This window comes from Anastrepha ludens, chromosome 3 (genome assembly GCF_028408465.1).
Source record: "Anastrepha ludens isolate Willacy chromosome 3, idAnaLude1.1, whole genome shotgun sequence".
Taxonomy (NCBI): domain Eukaryota; kingdom Metazoa; phylum Arthropoda; class Insecta; order Diptera; family Tephritidae; genus Anastrepha; species Anastrepha ludens.
The window spans coordinates 68,166,068-68,191,932 of record NC_071499.1 but is presented as its reverse complement, the minus strand read 5'-3'; the positions used below and the strand labels follow the sequence as shown (position 1 = coordinate 68,191,932).

The 25,865-nt window shown below is 32.6% G+C and overlaps 1 protein-coding gene across 1 annotated transcript; it reads right to left on the bottom strand.

Annotated features, from left to right (window-relative positions):
- Positions 1-1,141: 1,141 nt before the first annotated feature.
- Positions 1,142-25,436, bottom strand: LOC128858164 (plexin domain-containing protein 2). The gene is made up of 9 exons (XM_054094204.1): positions 25,287-25,436; positions 12,874-13,379; positions 12,691-12,813; positions 7,355-7,547; positions 7,091-7,300; positions 6,819-6,970; positions 6,665-6,737; positions 6,180-6,586; positions 1,142-3,011 (listed from the first exon to the last, which is right to left on the bottom strand). The coding sequence occupies exons 1-9, from the start codon at positions 25,378-25,380 to the stop codon at positions 2,943-2,945; spliced, it is 1,827 nt and encodes a 608-aa protein (XP_053950179.1). The 5' UTR covers positions 25,381-25,436; the 3' UTR covers positions 1,142-2,942.
- Between the last annotated feature and the right edge of the window lie 429 nt (positions 25,437-25,865).

The window sequence follows — 25,865 nt, the reverse complement described above, 5'->3', positions numbered from 1 at the left end:
CATCATTTGCTTAGATACTTAACTTATTATTAAAATATATGTTTAGATTTAAAAATTCCGATATTTAGTTATAATATACAGATGTTTTACATTCTAACCCACCGATTTTTTTTTGTTTTTTTTTAACTATTTATATGTAAATTGTTTTTAATTGGTTTTTTGCTAGTATAATCCATTTTTGTTTCATGTTCTTAAAAGTTCTGTTGCATTTTGCATACAAAAATGAGATTTTCAATTACTGGTGTTTTAAGCTGATATAAACCGTAGTTACAATATAATATAATATGTATATGTACAAATATACTCGTACATAAGGCGTGTGTGGTGTTTGGTAATCACTTGTTTTATATGCATTACCTCAAATATTTTCTTTGACTAATTTTTTTTTATGAAAACGTTAATTGATAACTCTAGGTGGAAAATTGCTTAGATAAAATTCCAAAAATCCAAATATAAAAATCTTGTTCTTATGGTTTCTGTGGGCATTAAGGATTGATAGCAATGACGGACGAAGTTTGGACGAATATATTACTAAGAGGAGTGATTAGCTATATTGGCGTTTACAACCTTTTTGGGTGCTTGGTCGAGCTCCTCCTCCAATTTGTGATGTGCGTCTTGATGTTGTTCCACAAACGGAGGGATCTACAGTTTTAAGCCGACTCCGAACGACAGGTGTTTTTATTTTTATGAGGAGCTTTTTCATGGCAGAAATACACCAGGAGGTTTGTCATTGCCCGCCGAGGGGTGACCGCTATTAGAAAACTTTTTTTGTCATTTGGTGTTTCACGCACGGATATTCGAACCTGTGCACTTCCGAATGTCACAAAGGCCGTAGTGAGTAGTTATTTTATTTAAATTATCAAAAAAATGTGTATTTAACCTCAAATGCGTGTACGTATGGTGTGCATAATTTCGAAAATTAATTTATCAAATAAATTTGTTTATATTTAGTACAGCGTCATACAACCCAATTCGGCGTTGATAACGTTTTATTATTCGGTATCACAAATATAAAAAAATGTATGTAGAGTCGTAGTGTAGAAATACCCAACATCGTTTTTTCTTGCTCACTATATAATTTTTGATATTTGGACGCAAAACCACACACATTTGTAAATGCAGCTGTTAACCACACGACAGATAAATTTCATGATATGCCTTTTTTATTAATTGTTTTAATACAAAAATAAGTGACGCGGATTTGACGACATTTTAAAGAAAATTGCTTTTCTATTTGTCCTCCATATTTGTATATATGTATGTATGTAGGTATATATGAATAAACTTCATCACGAATTATTTCCAAAGATCAGCCATCCTCGACGCATTTGCATGACAAGTTACTCTATCATTACAAATTTAATGCCTATGCTCGAATGTATCTTGCTTTCTATCCAAGAGCCATGAAAGCATTGCAAACATTGACATACAAATACACAGTTTCAATATTGATCTAGGTTTTGAATTTGATTATTATGCGCATATTGATTTTTATGAATTTTACTAATTTAACATTTTGCGAAAATAAAAGCACATCGATAACTTCGTTAAGGCTGCCTATACATTTCCGAATCCAGAATCGTTGAGTAGAACTGTACTTACACCTGCATCACACATGCACATACATATATACAGTTTATTGCACTGCCTACAGTTTATTGCATGGCTTACACCAACAGTTAATATTATTGTACAGCAAATGAGCTTTGCTTTGCTATTGCATGAGTAACATTTATTAAACTTATTATATAGTGATTCACTAATGGGATTAACGTGATTCAAAATCTATTGAGAGTAATGCACACACACCAAAGTATGGAATATTAACTGTAAGTGTTTCAGCTTATTTATCGTTTTATATCTCATCTTATTCTTGCATTGAATAATGCAGGCGAAATTCTGTCATGTGTTGCCGTATCATTTTAAAAATTTACACATCCAATGTTATGTATATAGTATAAAATTTATTTAAGAACTAGCAATCAAATTCACAAAAATAATAAAGATAGTGTATGAATATAGATATACAAGTTACAAACATAAATAAATATTGCGAATATGCCAATGAAAATTACAAACATTAGTTTACATTATGATATATACCTGTGTACGTTTGATAAAAGAACTTAAGTCGGCTTAGCACTTTTTTCTGTCAGGCACCAAATATTGCTTGTTTTTCTCGAAATATTTAATCAATTAATCATTTATAGCCGTAGCTTGGGTAACACAATCTTAATAAAGGTTAAATAAAATACAAAATTTTACTATTACAAATCAGAATTTATAGACCTTAAAGCAAAACCTATTAAAATCACATAAGTTATTATGCCAAAAGTCCACAGATATTTAAACTAAACTTTTTAAAATTTTAAAATAAGAAAATATGGAGAAGAAAATATTTACTTAGTACATACATACAAAAATCATAATAAAAAGCACAAACAAATGTGCATACAAACATACATACATATATAAGTATTAAGCAAAGCAAAACAACGACTACGGCTGCCATCTCTCATAATACGAGTATGTACTGCAGCATCAGCTTAGTTGTTGCTGTTTGCTTGTATGCAGGACTTGTCTTTTACATTTGCTAAAATTAAATATCTCTCTCTGTTCTTTCTGTTTCCATATGCATTTTACTTTCTGTTATAGTTTATAGTGTTCACTACCATACATCGGAATTACCTTTGTGGGTAGTGCGCATTGTTGTAGTAGGTAAATAACGAAAAAATAATATACAGATATAAGATGATTTATTATTTGCTTACTAAATAGTTTTGGCTTTTTTATAACGTTTTCAATAATAAAATGACAAAGATAAAAATTTAATTATTAACGAAATGTCTAAGTCGCTCCGAACAATGCAGCAAAATTTAAAAGTATTTACTCGAGGCATCCAGAGACGCGGGAGAAGGAGGGGGGAAAGGAAAATTTATACATTACATGTGAATCGTTGCGGCTGTGTAACGCGCCTCTCCACGTCGCCATGACCATTGACTTGGGCGGTACTGAAATTACAATTTTCAATTTAATGATTTTTACAAATATTAATACGAATGTAAATAATGTTGTATGTATGTAAATATGTATTTAGATTAGGGTGCCTTACTCTCTATATAACAAAAACTCGGTACTTCTTTTCCTATCGGAATCATAAAATTTATTATATTTTAAGACTTCCGCTAAAGTATTTCGGAAGAATATGAAATTGAGCGTGAAGTGGATCGACTTAAGTTTTTAATAAATAAAACAAGTTTTTAAAAATATTTTTTGCTAAAATTCACCTCAGATGATAAAATAGTTTAAGTTTAAAAGGTTTGCATAAAAACTTTTAAAATTTTAACAACGGACTCAAAGTCATAAGATTGCCTACGCTATTTTTTTTTTTTGGAATATAGCTTTTATTACTTGAAATTTATTCTTAATTATTCTTAGAAAATTAACCCATTCACCTCCCAATTTTTTTCACAAATATCAACACATCTCCGTTCCGTTGATACCGTTAACAAAATTTTTAAACATTTGCATGCAGACTTTTTAAGCTTAAACTCTTCTATCATCCGGGGTAATTTTTTGGGAAAATATTTTTGAGAATAATAATATAAATATACTTATAAAGATAAATATATTTAAATATTTTTAAAAAATAAAAATAAATATTTTTATTTATATTTTTCATTTATAAATATTAATATCAATATTTATAAAAAACTTGATTTTTTAAGGTATAATATTTTCAAATAAGTCCAGTCCACGTAGATCTTAATATTTTCTCGAAATATTTTGGCGGAAGCCTTAAAGTAAACAACTTTTATAACTCCGTTGGAAAAATGCAACTTTTTTTTGTGAGGCACCCTAATGTACAATAGATGTATGATTATGGCTATTTAATGACTGTGCATAAAAGGGAGAGAAAATAGCAAGACAGAGAAAATGCAAGAACAAATCATGAAAGCTATTCGAATATTTTTGACTATGATTAGTGACCCAAAAAATATACATATGTACGTAAATATTTTTGCCTCGGTACGGGGATCGGATGAAAAGTATCAGTGTTAGTAGTAAACACGAAAGTTTTTGTATTTTTTTCTATGTAATCGGAAAGAATTCGCCATTACGGTGGATTGGTAGCAAAAATTCTGGTTCAATATGTGGTTGTGTTATCATAGTGAAACATCATTTTTTCTCTGCTCATTTCTACCAAAGCGATAAAATAAATCATTGTAATACTGTGCCCTTAATGTAGTTTATGAAAGAATCCCCACTAAAAGAATTACCTGTCCACTTGCCGCTTTAAACAACACCTTTTAAACCCATTTCCCTCTGGTCAATAAGCTATTATACATATATATAAATATATACGGCTACACCCTCAGGATCAAATTAACTTAACAAATCAGGTTTCGGGGTAATAGGAAACGCTGAAACTTTGTTAGAGCAGTTCGTGAGTAATATGGACTGTACATAGAACTCTAATGTCAGGTGTCTATTCTCGACAAATAGAAGTTCAACCATCTGCAGTATCCAGAAAATAATTGCACCAGTATTACACATGTTTTCACGAGACAACTCCTGAGTGCTTCACGATGCGAATGTCCGGCGAGCACATTGGCCCAGCTTATACTGCGCTACTCAATTGCCTTATATGTTGTAAATAACGTTTCTTCACCGTACTATGGTTAATGATTAGTTGTTTGAGAGGAGAAATAAATGCGAAATCTTAATTTTGAATTCTGTAGTACATTATATTACTGGATCTTATTAGAGTCCCGATAAACAATTATTACGAGCCTAAACTAATTTTCGCCTTCTTAAGGGGTTATAAGCAGTTATGACTTTAAAAAAAATCGATTTTTTTTTATTGCATTTTTGTAATGTACATATGTATATTCAAAAGTAAACGCACGAAATTTGAAGTAGATCTAAGCAATACTTTCGGAGTTATACCTAAATATGTAGAGATGCCTCGGCACGTTTTAAGGTAGGTATTGAAACTTTAATCGTGTTTTTTTTCAAAACGACATTTTTCAAGTCGGTGTACACGATATCTCGAAAACGGCTTGTTTGATCGGTCAACCGTTTTAACTCAATCTTTAAAGATACATTTTCTAGTAATTAATCGTTCCTTTTGTAGATCTGATACTTATTTTCCATTTTATAATCAATTTACGGCCTAATTTTAACGTAAAAATCGAAATCATTTCTTTTAAAAGCTGCCATTTTGTGAAAATTCACTATTTTGATTAGCCGAACGATTAATTACTAGATAATCTAATATATTAACAAAATTTGTTTGGTTTTTTGATTTCAGATAATCCAATCCTGAGTTACGATGTACACCGTAAATCGTCTTTTTTTAAAGGAGGTTCCAGAAATCACCTGCAGCGCGCTCTATAATCAACATTTTCATAAATAAAAAATTTTGTTACGTTCTTGAAGGATGCTTTTATAACCGCCAAAAATTTTCAAATTAAAATATTCTGAAGTTTCTTCAGGATAAATCCTTGACAACCCGTCTTTTATTTGCTTCATAACTGCGTATAACCCCTTAAGGCAGACGTGGGTTAATGACTTATTTAGTTTGATAATAATAATAAAAAAATACTTTTTAAATCGTTCAAGGGTTTATCAGAAACATACATTCTACGAATAATTTATGAGTTCTATTAGCTTTAAAATAAATTCGGAAACAAATATAAACACGCAGAATTGGTAAGTGTACAGTAAAACACAGTTTGCAATACAAAATGAATTAGTTTGAAAACTCTATTCACAAAATTAATATTACGTTCGTTTAACAAGAAGTACAATGAAATGGTGAGCGATGGGTGAAGATCTTGCGAAAAATTACTTGTACAAACCTGATGCAAGTGCTTGGACTGCATGTAAATATAATATAAAAAAAATTTTATAAATAAAAGCTTGAATATAGTTTTATGGAATAAAATAATGCTCATTTTTGTTGAAAATAGAGGCAGGATTTTTCAATGATAATGAAACAGGATTTAAAAGTCTCAAATTAAAAAAAAACTACGCTGTGTAAATTGAATATTACTTTTAAGCTTCAACATTGTCAACAAAAAAAATCAATTCTCTTTAGGACTTCGATGCTTTAGATAATGACATTTAAATACACTTAATTCCTACAGAGACTTTTGCGTCACAAGCATACATACCTGAATTAAGAGTTGTCCGCTTTTGGTGTGCGGATTTCTGTATGCATAAAACACCCATAGAATCACAGTTAGCACTAGGCAGATAGGCACCAGGAAGCCAAGAGCAAGCCCCATGCTTTTCGACTCAGAGTGTGCTTCTAAAACTTCGTTCACTACTTTCGCCGCGTGGTTGTCATCGTGCACCGGCGTATCAGTGGCACTATTTGTTTCACTTGCATGCTCACTGTTTTCATTTATTTTCTGGGGGTCATTTTTGTTGTTTACACTATCACTTGGCAAATTTACTGGTGTAGTGTTATTGGTGCTGCCGTTGGAGCTACTATTGCTAGTTCCTTGAATCGCATTGTTTCCCTTCTGGCCCAGAGGGGGGCACGCAGATGCGTCCATAATTTGTGTGCGATCACAACCTTTTTTTAAGGACAAAAAAAAAAAAGGAACCGAATAAGATTTGTTTTCATTTCTTTTAATTTGTTTAAAGATCTCACCCTTGTGTTGCCATTCTTGTTTCCTGCGGTCTGTGCCGGTCGAACATCTGTTTAAAGTAGGACACCAAGCGCACTATAATAAGTTTCAATTTTACACATTAAAAATGTTGGTTTCTAGTGAATTATCACCAAATGTTATCGACATTAAACTTACATCAAATGAAGTCTTGTGGTTACTGCAAGCCGCACAGTCTTTGTAATCAAGGCAACTGGGCAAAGCTTTCAAATAAATGATTGTTGAGTTTGATATGCCGGTATTTGATAAATTTATACGATGATATTCATAAATTGTTTTCCTGCGTGTATCTGCAAATGAAATATATATTATATGTAAAAAAAAAGGAATTTAATTTAAATGATGCTTGAGTTTTATGCGCTCTATTTACAGTTTAAATGATTTATTTACTAAATACATAATTTACTTACAGAACACAGTTTTGTCAATTATGTAAGCATCGGAGAGACCTACTTTGACGGGATGTTTATCATCTTGGATGGCATTAATGTCAATTGGAACATAATAGTAGATGAAAACAATATCACCGTTTTTATGCAAAGTCGCGCTAAACGTGAACTTTCCCACATCTTGTTTATCTTGCAATGAGACTTTCTCCCAAATCACTGTGAATGCAGTGCCTAAAAACAATTTTTTTTAGAATATTGAGAGTTTAGCGCTTTATTTTCTTTTACCATTGTCTTTAACTCGTACATAGGATTCATTTGATAAACTTGTGTCGAAGTTAGCCATTAAGGGTGCAATGTATTGTGTTGCTGCCAACCAAGAGTGCACGTAATCACCAGTGTAGAGGAAACCACCTGTTGCCACTGTAACATTCCGTACAGGATGACCATAGAAAGGAAAATCGAAGCTCAACTCAACGGTCTAAGAGATGGAAGAAAGAATTTGTTATTTCTTATTGTTTCGAGCAATTTCGAAGTTAAAGAATGCTGGTTCATGTTTTAAGATCAATCCCAAAAATTGCAGATATCACGCAATCCGCCTAAATCATAGTATTGCATCTCTATGTAATCTTAAAATAGCATTATATTCCGTGAATGTTCAAAAGTTGTTGTAAAAGTAGCTATATAGAATGGGGACTTTCAATATTAGTTGCGGCTACTGTACTCGAGTGGCCTTGTACGTGATTACCACTCGGTTGATTCATGCCAAAAATGAATATGAAGCATTACAGATATATAATGTTGTTTTAATATCGGTAACTCCTCGGTAGACAATACATTAACGTTGAATAGAAATATCCCTTTAATATCTGCAGTTATCTGAGAACATTTCTACAATTTCCAAATATTTTTGATATTTTGCAAATTGCTTCAATATTTTTCGCAAAATCTATTCCACTATAGGTTTAAATGTATTCAAAATTGATGGAAGTTGTGTTCTCAGAACTATTTGTCAATTTGTTGTTGTTGCAGCAGTTTATCAAGCCCTGCCAGTATAGTATAGTCACCAATCGTCGATCTGTTGTTGTTGTTGTAGCAGCATAATCATACCCCATACATGTACGGGGAATGCTGCTGGAGTGACAGTCCTCGACCGAATATAAATCCGGGTTATTAAACGTGCTCTGTGTACCACCGGGGATCACATGTAGAGCAATTACAACAATGTTGGCAATTATACAAATGAGGTGTCACTAATACCTCTCTGAATGGGCCTTGTAAACGTAAAGTAATATTGTCATCCTATTGAAAACCCATATATGTATAAGCTGCATATGTACTGTGAGCGTCAAAAGGGAGTGAACACATCATATTAAAAAGCTTTGTAGTTTCAATTACTTTTTTTATAAAAATATAGTTCATACTACAACAAAAACAATATAAATTGGTATAAAACTTGTAAATTTAAAACTTTTTACCCACAATTTTTAGAAAAATTTCAGGTATGCAGTTTTATAGATCATTCAATTTTGATTGTGCAACGGAATTTTGATAGTTTTTCGGACGCGGTCTTGTGCATTTTCCGCATTTAGTACCTACTCCACATCTATACTAATATTATAAAGAGGAAAACTTTGTTTGTTTGTTTGGTTGTAATGAATAGGCTCAAAAACTACTGGACCGATTTTAAAAATTCTTTCACCATTCGAAAGCTACATCATCCACGAGTAACATGGATTATATTTTATTTTGGAAATAGGGCTCGAGATATAGGTCAAAACGTGGACCCGGCTAACCTTCGGATGTGTATGTACAATATGGGTATCAAATGGAAGCTGTTGGTGAATGCTTTCTTCTTCTTCTTAATTGGCGCGATAACCGCTTACGCGATTTTGGCCGAGCTTAACAAAGCGCGCCAGTCGTTTCTTTCTCGTGCTAACCGGCGCCAGTTGGACACACCAAGTGAAGCCAAGTCCTTCTCCACCTGATCTTTCCAACGCAGAGGAGGCCTTCCTCTTCCTCTGCTACCACCAGCTGGTACCGCATCGAATACTTTCAAAGCCGGAGCGTTTGTATCCATTCGGACGACATGACCCAGCCAACGAAGCCGCTGGATCTTTATTCGCTGCGCTATGTCTATGTCGCCGTAAAGCTCATACAGCTCATCGTTCCATCGCCTGCGATATTCGCCGTTGCCAACGTGCAAAGGTCCAAAAATCTTACGCAGAATCTTTCTCTCGAACACTCCAAGCGTCGCTTCATCGGATGTTGTCATCGTCCACGCTTCTGCGCCATACGTTAGGACGGGCATGATGAGAGTCTTGTAGAGTGTTAGTTTTGTTCGTCGAGAGAGGACTTTACTGCTCAGTTGCCTACTTAGTCCAAAGTAGCACTTGTTGGCAAGAGAGATTCTACGTTGGATTTCAAGGCTGACATTGTTATCGGTGTTAATGCTGGTTCCTAAATAAACGAAGTCTTTTACAACCTCGAAACTATAACTGTCTACAGTGACGTGAGTGCCGATACGCGAGTGCGCCGACTGTTTGTTTGAAGACAGGAGGTACTTCGTTTTGTCCTCGTTCACCACCAAACCCATTCGCTTTGCCTCTTTATCCAGTTTGGAGAAGGCAGAACTAACAGCGCGGTTGTTAAGGCCGATGATGTCAATATCATCGGCATACGCCAACAATTGTACGCTCTTATAAAATATTGTGCCTGAGCGATTAAGTTCTGCGGCTCGTACGATGCTCTCCAACATCAGGTTAAAGAAGTCACACGACAGCGAGTCACCCTGTCTGAAACCTCGTTTGGTATCAAACGGCTCGGAGAGGTCCTTCCCAATTCTGACGGCGCTGCTGGTGTTGAGCAACGTCATCTTACATAGCCGTATTAGTTTTGCGGGGATACCAAATTCAGACATAGCGGCATACAGGTGAATGCTTTAGTCCAGAGTATTTTTCATGCCGCTCCGTGACTAGGGTCTCGAGATAGAGACCAAAACGTGGACCCTAGAATGTGTTTGTACAATATGGATATCAAATTGAAGCTGTTGGTGAATGCTTTAGTACAGAGTATTTTTCATGCCGCTCCGTGACTGGGGTCTCGAGATATAGGTCAAAACGTGGACCCGGGTAACCTTTGGTTGTGTATGTACAATATGGGTATCAAATGAAAGCTGTTGATAAGTGCTTTAATACGGGGTAATTTTCATACCTATTGATGACTAGGGTCTGGAAATATATGCCAAAACGTGGACCCGCCGTGTCTTTGCACCGAATTAAACCAAACTTACACACATTGTTAAGGAGGTATTGAAGATGGTTTCCGTATAGTTTGGATACCTATTGGTAGATAGGGTCTCGAGATATAGGTCAAAACGTGGACCCGGGTAACTTTCGGATGTGTATGTACAATATGGGTATCAAATGGAAGCTGTTGGTGAATGCTTTACTTCAGAGTATTTCCATCCGCTCCGTGACTAGGGTCTCGAGATAGAGACCAAAACGTGGACCCTAGAATGTGTTTGTACAATATGGATATCAAATGAAAGCTGTTGATAAGTGCTTTAATACGGGGTAATTTTCATACCTATTGATGACTAGGGTCTCAAAATATATGCCAAAACGTGGACCCGCCGTGTCTTTAACCGAATTAAACCAAACTTACACACATTGTTAAGTATTGAAAATGGGTTTCGTAAAGTTTGGTTGTAATTCGGAGCACTGGCAACGGGTACAGCGTTCTTTTGAACCAGCCATAATGCTGCTTACTTTTTTAACGCTTGGGGCGGAACTGAACTGTCAAATTGACAGTGTGAGTTGCAATGTGTCAATATTTCTTTCTGATTTGGATGCCATAAGGAAAAAACGTAAGTGCAACATGTAAAAATTGTTTGTGAATTTTTTTGGAGTGGATTTTGGAACAGTGAATAATTTCTTACGAAATTTGAGAATTTAATTGAAATCCGAATGAAATTATGTGTTCGTGGAAAAAAAATTTTTTTTCGTTTTTTTTTTTTTTTTTGAAAAATATAATGGTTAAAAAAGCTCCAATGCTTAATAAAACATATAAATTGAAACGAAAAATTCATGGATGATCAGGAAAAAAGACGATTGTTTATTCATATACGTTGATTTGAAATTTAAAAACAATCTTCTTTTTTCCTGATTTTCAATTTATATTTTATATTTACTCAAAAACAAATAGAAAAACAAAAAATATTGTTTATGCCAAAGCGCTTGAATAAAGAATAAAGAAATAAATACAGTGAAATTCCTTATAACCGGACACTCACCGTCACAGTGTTTTTGTCCGGCTATGGGAGATGTCCGCTTATAAGGGATGAAGTCACAAAATATATACCACACATATGAATTGTATTGTACATAGTTTATTTAAGAAATTTTTGGAAGTAAAGAATATTTGCATACTTTAGTATTACATATAAATACATATATGTATGTATGTACATATAGCGATTAAGTACATTGTACAAGTCTTTACATTTCAATACTAGTTTCATTGAAAAAATTAGGTAATGCTTGATTGCATTAATTTAAAATGTTCATTTTCAAAGTGACTCTCGATATTTTTAATGTGCTGAAAAGCTACATAGTCATTTTTTGCATATTGTTTCAAGCCCGCAACAAGTTTTAAAGCCTCATCATATGATGTTATAGGCTCACTTATTTCTTCTGAAAATTCATCTTCTGAATCACTTATGTCCATAGTATCATCTTGTTGGTCAAATTCAACTTCTATATTGTTGTCCTCAGTGAAAGCATTTTGATCCATTTGGAGAAAACCTTTGAACGCAACCATTCGCATGCAACTGACTTAACAAACTGAATGGAAAACTACTCTCAATTTAAAACACAGGACTTGAATGAGTGCATACATGTTAAAAGGGGAATCACCTATTTCATTTTTATAATGAACAACAAAGCTTGCTTGTGATATTTTTGAATTTTGTCCGTTTATGAGAAATTTTTTTATGAAAATGGTTTGAAATACTTTGTCCGCGTCCGCTTATTAGAGTGTCCGTTGATTAGGATGATATTTGTATGAAAAAATGAATGAAAAACCTGTGTGCCCAAAATTTGTCCGGTTATTGGAGCTGTCCGGTTATAAGGACTGTCCGTAATGGGGAATTTCACTGTAATATGAAAATCATATATTTTCTGTTCTGAACCATATCTATTCTATTTTAGTGTGCCCAGCGAAAGGGGCCGGGTTTGCTAGTTTTTTATATGAAAGAAAACTCCGCCAGCACAAAAATGTTTCAAAAATCAACGCAATAGAACCACTTGAAACTTGCACTTGATTATGCCACAATTCAATGATCTATAATAGCCGAAATTTTTCTAAAAATTCTGAGTTAAAAGTTAGAAATTTTGATGCAAATTTACCGCATTTTTACATTAAGTTCGAAACTTTACTTTATATTGTCTTTGTTGTAGTATGAACAATATTTTTATAAAAGAAAGTAATTGAAATTACAAGCTAAATAAATAAATAGTCAAAGCTTATCAAGATGTGGTACACACTTTCTCATGACGTTGACTGTATATGTTCATACGACATATTAGAAGTTATCATTTATTAGAAATTTGTTATTTTCATACCATAGCTCGTCGGTGGGACTGCGATAGCATTGAATTGTGCGCTGTATTCTTGATTTGCTCCCAAACCTGATCTGCTTCCGCACTGTCGATATATATTGAGCTGTTATAGTAGATGTGATGATCCTATAGAATAATGGAAGATCATTAATAAGTTAAAAACGTGTTAACAAACACATTGTTTACATTAGTAACGTTGACGGTGTAGTTGGTTTTTTCTATTTCACTAATCGTTTCATTATCCGGCACATCTACATTATCAATAACTTTTTCCTCGGGAGTTTCAGTCGATTGATCAGTGCTGCCATTTTCCTGCACTGAGGTGGACTTGTTGCCTGCAGCTAGTATACCAGCCGCAGCACCAAGAGACGGCTGAATAGGATCAGAGACTACTGTGGTCTTCGGCTGTGACAGTTGTAAGCCAGAATCTTGCCTTTGGCCTGTACCATTTACTCCCAATAGGGGTTTGTTGGCTGCATTGTATGCCACTACAATGGATGATATGTTCGATGTTGTTGGCGTTTCCACGGGTTTCTGAGCATCACTGCCATTTGTATTGGTATTCTGTGATACACTTTCATACTGGTTTTTTGAATAAATCGTCTGCGCCTGTCGTTTGTGCCGTAATTTTACAAAAGAAATTGACTTGTCATCAGCTGATGGCGACTGTGGTGACACACTATATAGTTCGGCTGAAAATGAAAACAAAGTGTGATTATTTTCTTAGTATGTGTTTGTTTATTTTTCTTATAACAAAGAAATACAAATACTTGGAAAATACTTTTACTTTGCTTAATTAGGTCAAAATTGGCATCGTTCGATTGAGAAAGACAGTTTTTTCAACTTCATGGGAGTTTGATGGCGAAAGTATGCAGCGTAGAAAAGTTGAAGTTGATGTCAATCATTTTAGTCAGAGTTCATGCGCCGTCAGTGCAGCGGCATTTAAGAATTATGGACGAAGAAATTATCCCCATAATAGTTTATCTACTCTCGAGGCTTCCAAACCCAAAAAGAAAACTATGTATTATGGAATTCTATTAGAATTGATTTGACTAAATATCAATTCAAAGCCAAAGGTATATTATTTGTGAAAGGGCTTGCTAAATATATTTTAATTAAAAAATAATAATAATAATAAATAAATAAAAATATGAGGAAAAAGCCTGGACACATATAATAATATTTTAATTAGAGTGTAATTTTTAATTTTTTTGCACAAACTTCAAACTTCCTCTGAATCCCTTCAATAGTTTCACATATTTTATCTTGGTTATCTGGCATTATTGGTACTGCGGCAGAAAATTTATTGTTGTGCCATAAATGAGCAAATTACAATAAATCTCATAAGAATCGTCATCAATAAGAGAAATTAAGGTGACAAACTAACAAGTATGTGTGTATGTGCAAATATGCTTTGTAATTGCAATGGCTTCATGGGACGAGTGTTGCGTCGTCAACCGTGTATGTAATTGGTAATCACCACTATAATGAACAAAAAATAGAAAATCGATATTTTGCGTTTAGGTGCTGCGCTTAGTGCTTGTAGGCAACTATTTCTAAAATTACGCACATATTCATTGAGTCGGCAAATAAAAACTCTTCAGCATTAAATGAGTGTAGGTAATATAATTACATTTTATTTTACTATGTATGTATATGTATATACGTAATTATAGCAAAAAGAATAATCGAAAGGTTTTTTCTTTTTGGTTTTTAACCCATCTGCCATGAAAAAACTTTTCATAAAAGCCGTTCAGAAGAAGCAGAAATAGGAAGGTCTGTTAAGTATGTAACATAAAGTCGAATACAATTTTCCTTGCAATTCTAAATTTTTGAACATTTTTGATCTTGTCTCGATCGATTTAAATTTTTCCTCATTATTTAAAAATTTTTCATTTCATATTTTTCATAAAAAATCACAACATTTCAAGAATATTCATTTTGTTGAAAAACAGTAAAAAATATTATATTATTTTGGAAAACCACTAAGTCTAACCATATAATGGTCTTAATAATACCGTAGAACAGCAAAAAAATGAACAGAGCACTAGCATGCCTTCAAAAGATGCTTATAAAATTCATAAATATGTATCTATTTAACCTTAGGCTTAATGGAAAGGTATTAACGAGTGCTGTCTGTTTTTTTTTTAATACATTTGAATAGGCATATGCATAATCATAGACAAATTTATTTTTAATCAAAAAAATCAATTTTGCAACTTTTTCTTTTTGTTAGGTTGAAAACATCAAGAATGGGCTATAAGACTTAGTGTATCCCATAGTAGATAACCAATACAACCTGACTTAACCTAACCTAGGTTGAAATCCCGTCTCGAAATATTTTGCAAAGCAATTGGCCTTTACCTTTAAACTTCGAACCCAATCTCTTCTTAGTGTCTTTACAGTGTTCATTGGTGGCTTAATGTTTTTTTCTCTTTCCATAGAGAATACTTTTGGACTCGATGAATAGATAACTTATTTACAAACCTTTGGAAGTATTGCTCCTCTGTGTTTCTTTTCTCAATTTTACATTTTAAATTTTACGGCAGGAGATCTGAGAATCTGTCGTTGTTCTGAGGTTCAGACATCTTGTTATTTGCAGTGACAAAAAGCTCGATCTGATCGCAAGTTTTACTTTGCCATAAGTTTTGATGCCGCTATTACGGCGGCCTATATAAGCAGACTGGCAGAATATTAATATTATCCCCGATGTTGTTGTTGTTGTAGCAGCACAAACATTCCCCGTGCATATACGAGGAATGCTGCTGAAGTGACAGTCCTTGTCCGCATATAAATCCGGATCGTTCCGGTTACGTAGAACCGACTGAACGATGTCTTCTTTATTCCTTATTACAATATGTGGCTGCTAATAAATTTCTTGCATTTCAATCAATTTGTTTTATTTGGTGTTAAGGAGGGCATTTTATCAGGGGTTTTTGGGCGATTTTTTCGGCCTTTGCTAACTTTTGGCACGATATTACCTCCATTGATCGACTATTTCAGACCCGTACACATAGACTAAAATCTTATATAAAGTTATGCTGTGTTTGATGGCCACCACATAATTAGAAATCATCTTCTTACAGTCAAATCAAAGGACGCCAAAGATTTTCAAAAATATTCAAAACAGTAAATAAACAGAAAACCAGTAAGAAATTGCAAGTTTCACAGTCAGCTGATAGTTTGCTTACATTGAAAGAGAAATACGAAAAAAGAAACATCAAAAATAACTTGACATAGTGATTTCTCCAGGCACATTCTGTAGTCTCTCGGTTTTTGGTTTCTCTTATAAATTTTTGCCGTATACAAATGCCAAAGCCAGATAATACAAGAATGATAGAAATAAAATTGCGCCCATCAGAGAGTACGTGACGTCACTTTTGCCAAGTTGTGCAGTGTTGCCAAAGATTTGCTCTTCACAATAAATTTAGTGCTTTTTTATATACCCAAAATGGGAAAATTTTTAAGTTTGGTGTTTGTTCTTTTTGTTTTTAATTTAAAGCTACCGAAACTGTAAGTTAAAAAACAAACTGTATTATTAAACAAAAGAAGGTTAAAAAAGGTCACTCTGAGAAGATTTTAATACTAATGCAAATTTCTTGATTCTTATAAAGTTTGATATTTTGAAAGTGCAAATTTAATTTTTTGCTCCCTTTAAGTTAATGCAAGAATATTAAATGTTCTTCTCTCAACTCTTCTTAACATTGAAAACCTTTTTACAAATTTTAAAAAGCGTTTGAATTTACTGAATGCGAATTAAAACCATAGAGGTGTGAATTATAAATCAGTTTATATTTTTACAATTTACATTGTATGCGAAAAAATTTTCAAAAATGAACGCGACTAAAACCCAAATTTATGATACTAAAAGTGAATGGACTATAAAACTGCATACCCAGAAGTTTTCAGAAAGATTTTGATAAAAAGTTGAAAAATGGGTGACAATTTTGGCAAATTTGAATTTTGTTAAATTTTTACAAAGTTTAGAAAGATTTTTGTTATGCAAGAACTATATTTTTATAAAAAATTTAGCATGAAAAATATTGCGAATATTGTAAAAAGATAAAGTGCGTTAATTATGTGAGCACTAGTGTATATATGAATTTTGATATATACATACTATTTTTCAAAATCTGCAACTTTTGCGTTCATTCTCAAAACAGCAATTGAAAAAAAAAAATTAGGATGAATGAACTTTATTTCCGGCCAAACACTGTTGTTCCATGTGAATTTGAGTACACAACTTTTTATGGGCAATGAGCATTTTTAAGTTTTTGTGGTTTTTGCAAACACACTTTTTTTTTTGTCAGAAAAAGACAAAACTTCATGAAGAATTCTTAAAGACCTTCTCTTTACCGGTGTATCCGCGTATAAGAACATTCTATTACTATTACACTATCACGTTAGTGCCATGCAGTCATGTTCAAAAGCGCACTTCAAATCAATGTTTTCATTTTCAATTTATATTTTTATATATGTATGCAATAAAGCAATACATATTGAACACTTACGAAGGCATAATAATTTAGTAAATCAAATGCGGTACATTAGGGTGAGTAATTTTTAAGGAAAAGTCGTTTTCTTTTAGATCAAGAAAAGTATTGCAACTTTCGGGACGTCCAGAAAATAATCTACCGAACTGCTTGCCTACAACCATTCACTTATTTCGGGCTTGGAGGTTCTTATGCATCCAACTTATACTAAAGTTCGGCCGACACCAAGTGATTACCACCAGTTGCTGTCTATAGTGTATGATTTTGCTGGTGGAACATTCGCCTCGACTTGTAAAAATCGACTGTTAAAGTTTTTACTGATAGGGACGAGAGTTAGTATAAAAGAAGAATAATGGAATTACGTGTGTAACAAGTTTTCAAACCAAATGTTGAATATTTTACCCAAATTTACTCATTCTAACTATGATAAATGAAGCCTTCAATGTCAAACAAAAATAATGAATCTGTTTTTATTCCACCTTAAGTAAAACCCATCATTTTGTATGTTATTTCACGTATACATACATATGTACATAATATCAATTTTTTCGCGCCCAAAAGTACCAACCGGTAAACGCTTTACCAAATGTCATCAATTTGTTTTTGAATAACTTTTTTAATAAATAAAAAAATGATTTTGAGTGATGGAAATATGTATTTTGATCTTTACCCACTCCATTGCTTGCCTGTTTGTATACTGCAGCTGTCTACTTTACAAGTGAAAAATATGATTGACGTACGGCGTCAGTTGCAAAATTATTAATCTTTCGATAAGGTGATTAATTCTGCGCCATCTTGAATATACAATATATTATAACAATATGCAATAAAAGTGTACATAAATATATCTATGGGGCGTTGAAAGCATGCGCCATAAATGCGAATATACAGGTGCGTGAAGAAAAATTATAGGAGAAGCGAAGTTATTACAATTTATCACGATAATTTCACGAACATTATTGGAAGTTTTACCAATGGTCTACTAATTATATTTACTCTGATTACAACTTAAGGTTTACGTTGAATTTTTATGGCACTTTAATAGTGCCTTTGAAAAAAATTTAATTAAATGCAAGCAACCAAGCGAACATTCGCTTCAAATCCCAAAATTTTTGTTTATCCTGAATTTTTTATTTTTTTTTTAACTTTCCCCTAAATTGCCTGATTCGAATTCGGCATAGCAAACTTTCTTGGTAAACAAAATTAAACAATGATGTACCACACATTGCAATTATTTAATATTCAAAATAAAATAATAAAAAAATCAATCATCAAAATTGAAGAATGACTTACAGGCATTAAGCAAGCGGCACCGTCTATCGATAAAGAGTTGACTACCTGTAGCAGTGAACAATTGTTCATTAGCCACTCAATCGGAGTCATTTTATAACCAATTATTTAATATAAAATGTTGAATTTAATGCCAGTATTCAAAAATGCAATGCTACAAAAAGAGAGTTTATACGAACTGAAAAAAAGAAGTAATTAAATGATTGGCCATTTTAGTCGATTTTTACATATGTACGAGTACATATTTATTCCTTTTACTCCATAATGATTCATAGGACCACACCCATACATGCATACATACATATGTAGAAATAGAAAGTTGTAAATATGACAACTGTTCCTTCTACATGAAGAATGTGATCTTTGTACTATGTCCTTCTCACGCGATCATTTAAACTCCCACAACATCCAACTCCTTGTGGTCACACCCAACTGTTAATTGAGAGAAACTGTTATAGTAAAACTAAACATATGTAATTTGCCAAATATTCTTAAAATATGAAGTATTGCCAAAAAAGAGATCAAAAAAACTACCCTTGAACAAAACATTTTTATTTACATTTATGTACATACATATGTATTCTTACTTATTTGTAGTTTAATAAAGAGGTCAACCTAATGCGTTTGATATGTACTTCTCGCATATACAGGCATCAAGAGATCGATTAACCCTCAGTAAGCGTGAAGTAGCGTAAACTTGCCTTAATTGAAACAATTGATTTGAGTTGTGAAATGGCCGAACGCTGACGAAAAACGTAATTATATGCATATATTATACAGTAGGTTCTGTTTTTATGCGGTTTTGAAATAGTGCGGTTTTTTTTTTAATTACAAAATGCATGTCGACCTATCGGGAATTGTACATATAAACAAGATTCTAAACCAGCTAAGCAAAAACTCATCACAGATTACATCAGAAATATAAAGATATAATTTTCAAAAATACAATATTTTGTTTATGCGATTTTATTTAATTATTTTCATTCATGCGGTCTATGGAACGTATCTATAGTTATAATATGGGACTAGTGCCCTTTTTTATGCGATTTTATTACATTATTTCAGATTTGTGCGGTTTTAGCATTTGAAACGTATCTATAGTTTTACTATAGAACTAGTAGCTTTTTTTATGCTGTTTCTTGCGGAACGTATCTACCGCATAAAAACAGAACCTACTGTATATGCATATACTACTCATGTACATACATATGAAAATACTACTCATGTACATACATATTACTTATAATTAAGTTACTGCATCTTTTTACAATATTCGCAATATTTTTTTAGCTAAATTTTTGTAATTCAAAGCCAAAGTTACAAAATTTGTTCAAAATTCAAAAAAATTAAATAAATTTCCTCAAATTTTCATCAAAATTTTCAAAACATTCAAGATTTAGAATTTAAAAAGCAAGGCGAAAGAACTCTACACCGCGGTGGTGCGGTATCACTGACGAGTGTCTAGCACTCAAACAATTTGCCGACAACCTAATCATTTCCTGCAGGAAAATGGATAGTTCAATGTCAACAGATGCCGATAAATGGGGATATAAATCGCCGAGTTGAATAGGGATATTATCGCGACCCTTCATTCGAGGGGATCCAGGTACACAGTTTTATAGCCCATTAAATATTAGTTCGAATTTATTTTTCGGCATTTTGAATTTACGCATTCTCAATGAAATTATTAAGCTTTAAAGACAACAAGTTATATAGATATCTATCTTTTAGAAAATAACTATAAACAAACCAACGTATTAAAAAGTTAATATATATTATACATAAGCATATGTTTGGTTAAAATACAAGTATATTATTATTGACCTCACCTAGTTAGTGATAATGTTAGTCATATTGTGATTATTCTTCTTCGAATAGATGGCAAATAAATGTATAAATGTAAAAAGTTATATTTATAAACAAAAATTATTAATTGTGAAAAACTGGTTATCGATATTATAATTGAGTTATGCTTGAATATATGCATATACATAATTACAATCCAGTAGAAGAATATCGATCAAAGCAAATAAGCGACTGTTGCGAATCAAGACAAATTTTTTTCTGAACGCTCTCACGATTCGTAGCATTTATTATATTATATTTTTTTTGAGAAATAAAACAAATCGTGAATTACTTGATACACTTCCAAGAAAACATTGTACACGAGTTTAATTTGCAAGGCAGAAAATGTTCCAAGAGTTTTAAGAGTTAACGCGTTCGAACGTTCTTTTGTAGGTCGGCTAAAACAGAATACAGCTAATATTTAAAAATTATTTCTTTTACTCAAATCAATAAATAAAAGATACTGTTGGTTTGTTGCGTCCAACAAATGGAACATATACATATTTCTACTGTGCAATTTCTAGAAGTAATTGAAATACAAAATTAACTCCACAGGTAAATTTATTTATAATACCTGATAAGAGATTTCAGCGAGAAAGTTGCTGATACGAAATAAGTGTATGTATGGTATGTGAGTATTAGCTGTGTATGTACATGCATATGTATATACGCGTATTGGTGTGTAAGAGTTCAACAATTGAGAAATAAACTTTCAGTGTGAAATATGTAAACAGTTAAGTTACATTCCAAGCCTTCAGAGGTTATACGGTTATATACATATATGTATGTATGCACATGGATGGATATTTCCGCAAATTTCATTGTTTTCATTTGCTTAGAGAATCGGTACCAAAACTGTTTGGGAATAAGGTTTGGTTATCTTCAAGTACTTATCCCTAAAAGAGATACACTTTCAAATAAAGAATTTATAACCGTATTTTCTTTTGAACCAATTGCACTTCTCGATAAGTTACATTTCCTGAATTTCTATTTGTTGGTAAACTTCACTGAAGTTAGAATGAAATTATGGAATTGGTTTATTCACAAGGCCCTTCTGTCATTACTATTAGACAAACTGTTTGTTTCTTCCAAAATTTTATGAAGACCTCCTCAATGGAAATTTTAAGTTCATAAATACCGAAACTTAGTTTTTTATTGTTTACCTATATAATCTTATTGGTTGCCGCACAAAACAATAATAAAACACTTTTGGAGTGATAATTCTTGGCCGGATATAAATTTTAGTAGTTACCGTAACGTAGAACCGACTGTGGTGGTTTAATCACATTTTGATAATTATCTAGCTTACAGCCCGGATGCCAAAATTTTTCAAAACTTGTCAATATCAACGTGTTTTGGTTCCAATATTAATATTACGAAAATGGAGAGTCGTTTTATACACCGTTCAAAAGTTAGCAAAAAACAATTTAGTAAAATGGGTATTTTGCATTATTAATTAATTATTCAATAAGGCACCAAATTTGAATACTAATTGCATTCTTGATATTTTCAGCAAAAAAATTTTGCTAATTATTTCAATATTTAAGTAACTAAAATGTAAACTCAAATTTCACGACGAAAAAAAACGTTGGTACTTATTATCTGTTTTGTGTTGTTTTTTTTTTATATAAAAATCTATTGGATAAATATAGTGCAAATTCGTTCCGTTTTTTTTTTCTGTTGTATTTCAGTGTTTTTGGGAGTTTATACCTAGAAAGGATTAACATACAGGTGTATGAAGCTTTCCTTTAAAACGGTAAGGCATAGGTTTTTGCCCTTTTATAAATGTGGCTCTCAATATTGTAGGCACTTTATAAATAATATTGATTTAATATTTTACTTCACTAAAGTGGCATTACCAGAAATTTTTACAGATACCAGAAATCATTACTTAGTTGAAATAATTAATAGTTTTAGTAAAATATTTTCCTGAAAATATCAAATATACAGTGCAATTAGTGTTGAAGTTGTGTAATATAGCAGTTTGGTGCATTATTAAATGAGTAATTAATGATACAAATTACCACTAATACGGAATTGGTTTTTGTTAATAACTTTTGAACAGGTTTAGTGAATTACGCTCCTACTTACAGTATCGGACAACTAATTTACATTTTTTTTCTAACAAAGCCATGTTTTCGTTGAAAATGTTTCTTATTTCTTGTCTCGGAAAGTAGAGAGTATCGGTAACATATTTTAAAATGATTATTGAGATTTATTTTCTTTTTCAGTTATATTCGAAAAAAAAGGTTAAAATATATGGCAATCTCGCGCGACAAAAATATTGCAACTTTGTTTGCTTTACTATATAACGGTAAAAATATTCAATCCCTCGGTTCGCATTCTAACTGTATTGAGTTTATTTTTATCGAGATATTTGCTGTGTACATTTGTCGAGGTAACTCGATTTATTTAAGAAATTATGGTAAAGTAAGCAACTGCTCCAAACAAATTCAGTAAAGCACTGCGCGGGCGTTTATTGATGACTTTAATAACGGAACTTCTCAAAAATACATTTCCATAAAATATACTAGTCATATTTTTAAACTGATTTAATTAATTAATATTCATTATTTCGAATTTTATAAAAAACAAAACTATTGCAGTAGTACATCCTGTAGGCCGATTAAAAAAAAACGGACAAAAAACTGTTGCTGGGATTGTAAGAGAGATAAAGAAACTTTCGTTTAAAAGAGTTTAAGTCACCAATCTCTTCAAGAACTGTTGCTCGTTGCCTGACCGAGACTGACTTGTGCAGTTACCGGTTCGCAAAGAAACCCCCCGCTTAGTAAATGTATCCAGCAAAAAACGGTAGCAGTTCGCAAACGATGACATAAACTGACCTGTAAACAAGTGGAAAACTGTCCCGCGACGAGTGCAAATTTAATTTGGTAGGAAGTAATGGCAGCCCACGAAGCAAACGTCTTCAAAAATCATACTACATTATCGTCTGGGGATGCTTATCCTGTTCTGTTTGTAGGCGCAACCTTGCATTCTATCATCCTTGCCGCTTCATTGCATTAATGAAATAATCAATCAGTATGTTTACATACACATTATAAAATCCGTAATGCTACCACCAACAGGACAATGACCCGAAGCCTATGGCAAAGGTCCTTAAATCCTAGTTTCGGAATAATAAAGTGGACGTAATGACCTTAACCCTATAGAAAACGCCTGGGAAATTGAAAAAAGAGAATTGATCGCAGTAATGTGACAAATGCTAACCAATTTTTCCCAAAGATGCCTGGAAGCTTAGAGAAATATACCCAGACCCAAATATGACCGCCATGCCCCAGACCATCGTCGAAAATTTTATTGCAGAGATGGTACATGACACTTATTGGGAGCCATGGATTTGCCACGAAATATAAAGTTCTGCTTTAAATTTATTTAATAAAATGTACTGCTTTCTTTATGTTGGAATTAATTTCCCTCATTGAATATAGCCGTTGCATTTTTTTAATATGAACTGCGGAATTTGTTTCCATTGTTTATAATAAAAATATAATAATTTCACAGGCATTTAATTTCTGTGGTATCGAGAGTATTTAGATTATTTTATTTCAGTAGCAAATGTCCCATACCGTATATTAACTATTTAGTATATTTTTGTCCGACTGCAATTAGCAATTCGTTTTTTTGACAGAAAGTTTGGTCCGGTTCTATAGCCTTTGTGGGTCCGATTCCCGAGTTATTTTTCTAGCCGAATTCCAAATTTTAGCAGCAACTTTATTGAATGTATTGTATTAAAATATTGGAATTTCGATATCTGAACGACACTTTACATGTTTACTTTATAGATGCAATTATTTCAATAAAAAACATTTAAATCTAACACAACCGCCTAGTCCAATAACACAATTACGTATTTATTAAATCTAACTTCGAGAAGTCGCATAATATAATATTCTATTTAGTAATTAGTGGAGCCAAAATAATATGGTCAATTTTTCAAATACGCTTTAAAATGAAAGCGACCATATTTTTAATCAAAATTTTCCTTCCCTATAACCAAGGCTTGAGGTCTGCGGTTATACTCGTACATATTATTTTATGTTTTACTTAAAAAAACTAATACTCCAGCAATAACTTCTTATGCGATATGCAATCTAATCGAAAAACTATACACTTCGAAGTCTTCTTATATGGATGAACCGCAGTATAGAATGAACATAAGTATAAGTATATGGTTGGAGTAAATGGAGCATAACTTGAACTGCGATGAAATATTGTACATATGAAATAAAAGAGGCGCACGCAATGGCAATAAAACCATTTAATCGTTTAATGAAAATAAAGACGAATAAAACGAAAGAGTTCGTTATTTGATAAATAATTTCATATAAACGCCGCGCAAAGTAACGAATGTTGATGTATCAAGACACGAAGTAGCCAGCAACGTCACCTGTTTTAAATATTATTAAATTTTCTTTTTATTTTTACCAAAGCAAATGATTCACGTTTCTCGCGACAGCTTCACGTATTTTGCTGTTTCAATAGATGCACGTTTCTAGTCAGTGCACTCCGATCAAAACTAGCAGTTCTTGTGCGTAGTTGCATTATAGGTTAATCAAGAACAAACCCTTGTGGAAATCATATTTGATTTCACATTTCTAAAAAAAAAGATATTTCTACGCGTTTAGATTTAGATCACTGTCACTTTTACCTTTCAATCTTTGGTAGTTAAATTATACCATGTTTAACTAAACGAACTGCGACCACAAAAACCTCTAATACAATGAATTCGCAACCAAAAGCACCCCAAAAAATTAAAAATCGAGAAAATCTTTTGTAACTTGTCATTTTGCTTTTTACCCCTGTATTATCTTATTATTCATTGGTCATCGTTGTTTCTTCATTCGCCTTATTCTCACAATCACACATCATATTTCTTAACATTTTCACTGTTAATTATCTCTTATTGGATCAAAACTAACTGTTTATTGAAAACTTGTATAATACACTTACTTCCATCAAATTTACTTGCTGTTCCCGAATTAATATTACAAAGAATTAGTAAAAATAGCGCTGCAGCACTAAGCAAAAAATTATATTTCGTCATTTCTATTTGCTTGAAAAATTTCAACTGAGGTGAAATCCAAATGGTTTGGCAAATCTTGTTCGTTTATTTCTATTTACGTTGCCAGAATGATTTTCACGAAGAAGAGAAGTGTTATGCTATGTATAAACGGCTCATTTGAGTTGCACAGACCGGAATTTAAAGTTATAAACTTTTATATATAAATATATATATAATTGGCGCTTACATCCTTTTTTGAGTATTTGGCCGAGCTCCTCCTCCTATTTTCGGGTGTGCGTCTTGATGTTTCCACAATTGGTGGGACCCACAAATTTACGCCGACTCCGAACGGCAAATATTTTTATATGAAGAGCTTTTTCAAGGATGTATAATAATAAAAAATTTTGCATTTGCCGAGGAGCGACTGTTATTAAAAAAAACTTGTTTTATCAATTGGCGTTTCGTGCCCTGGATTTCGAAGAGTGGACTTCCAAATTATTGTCAAGCACCAACTTATTTGGCTCCGA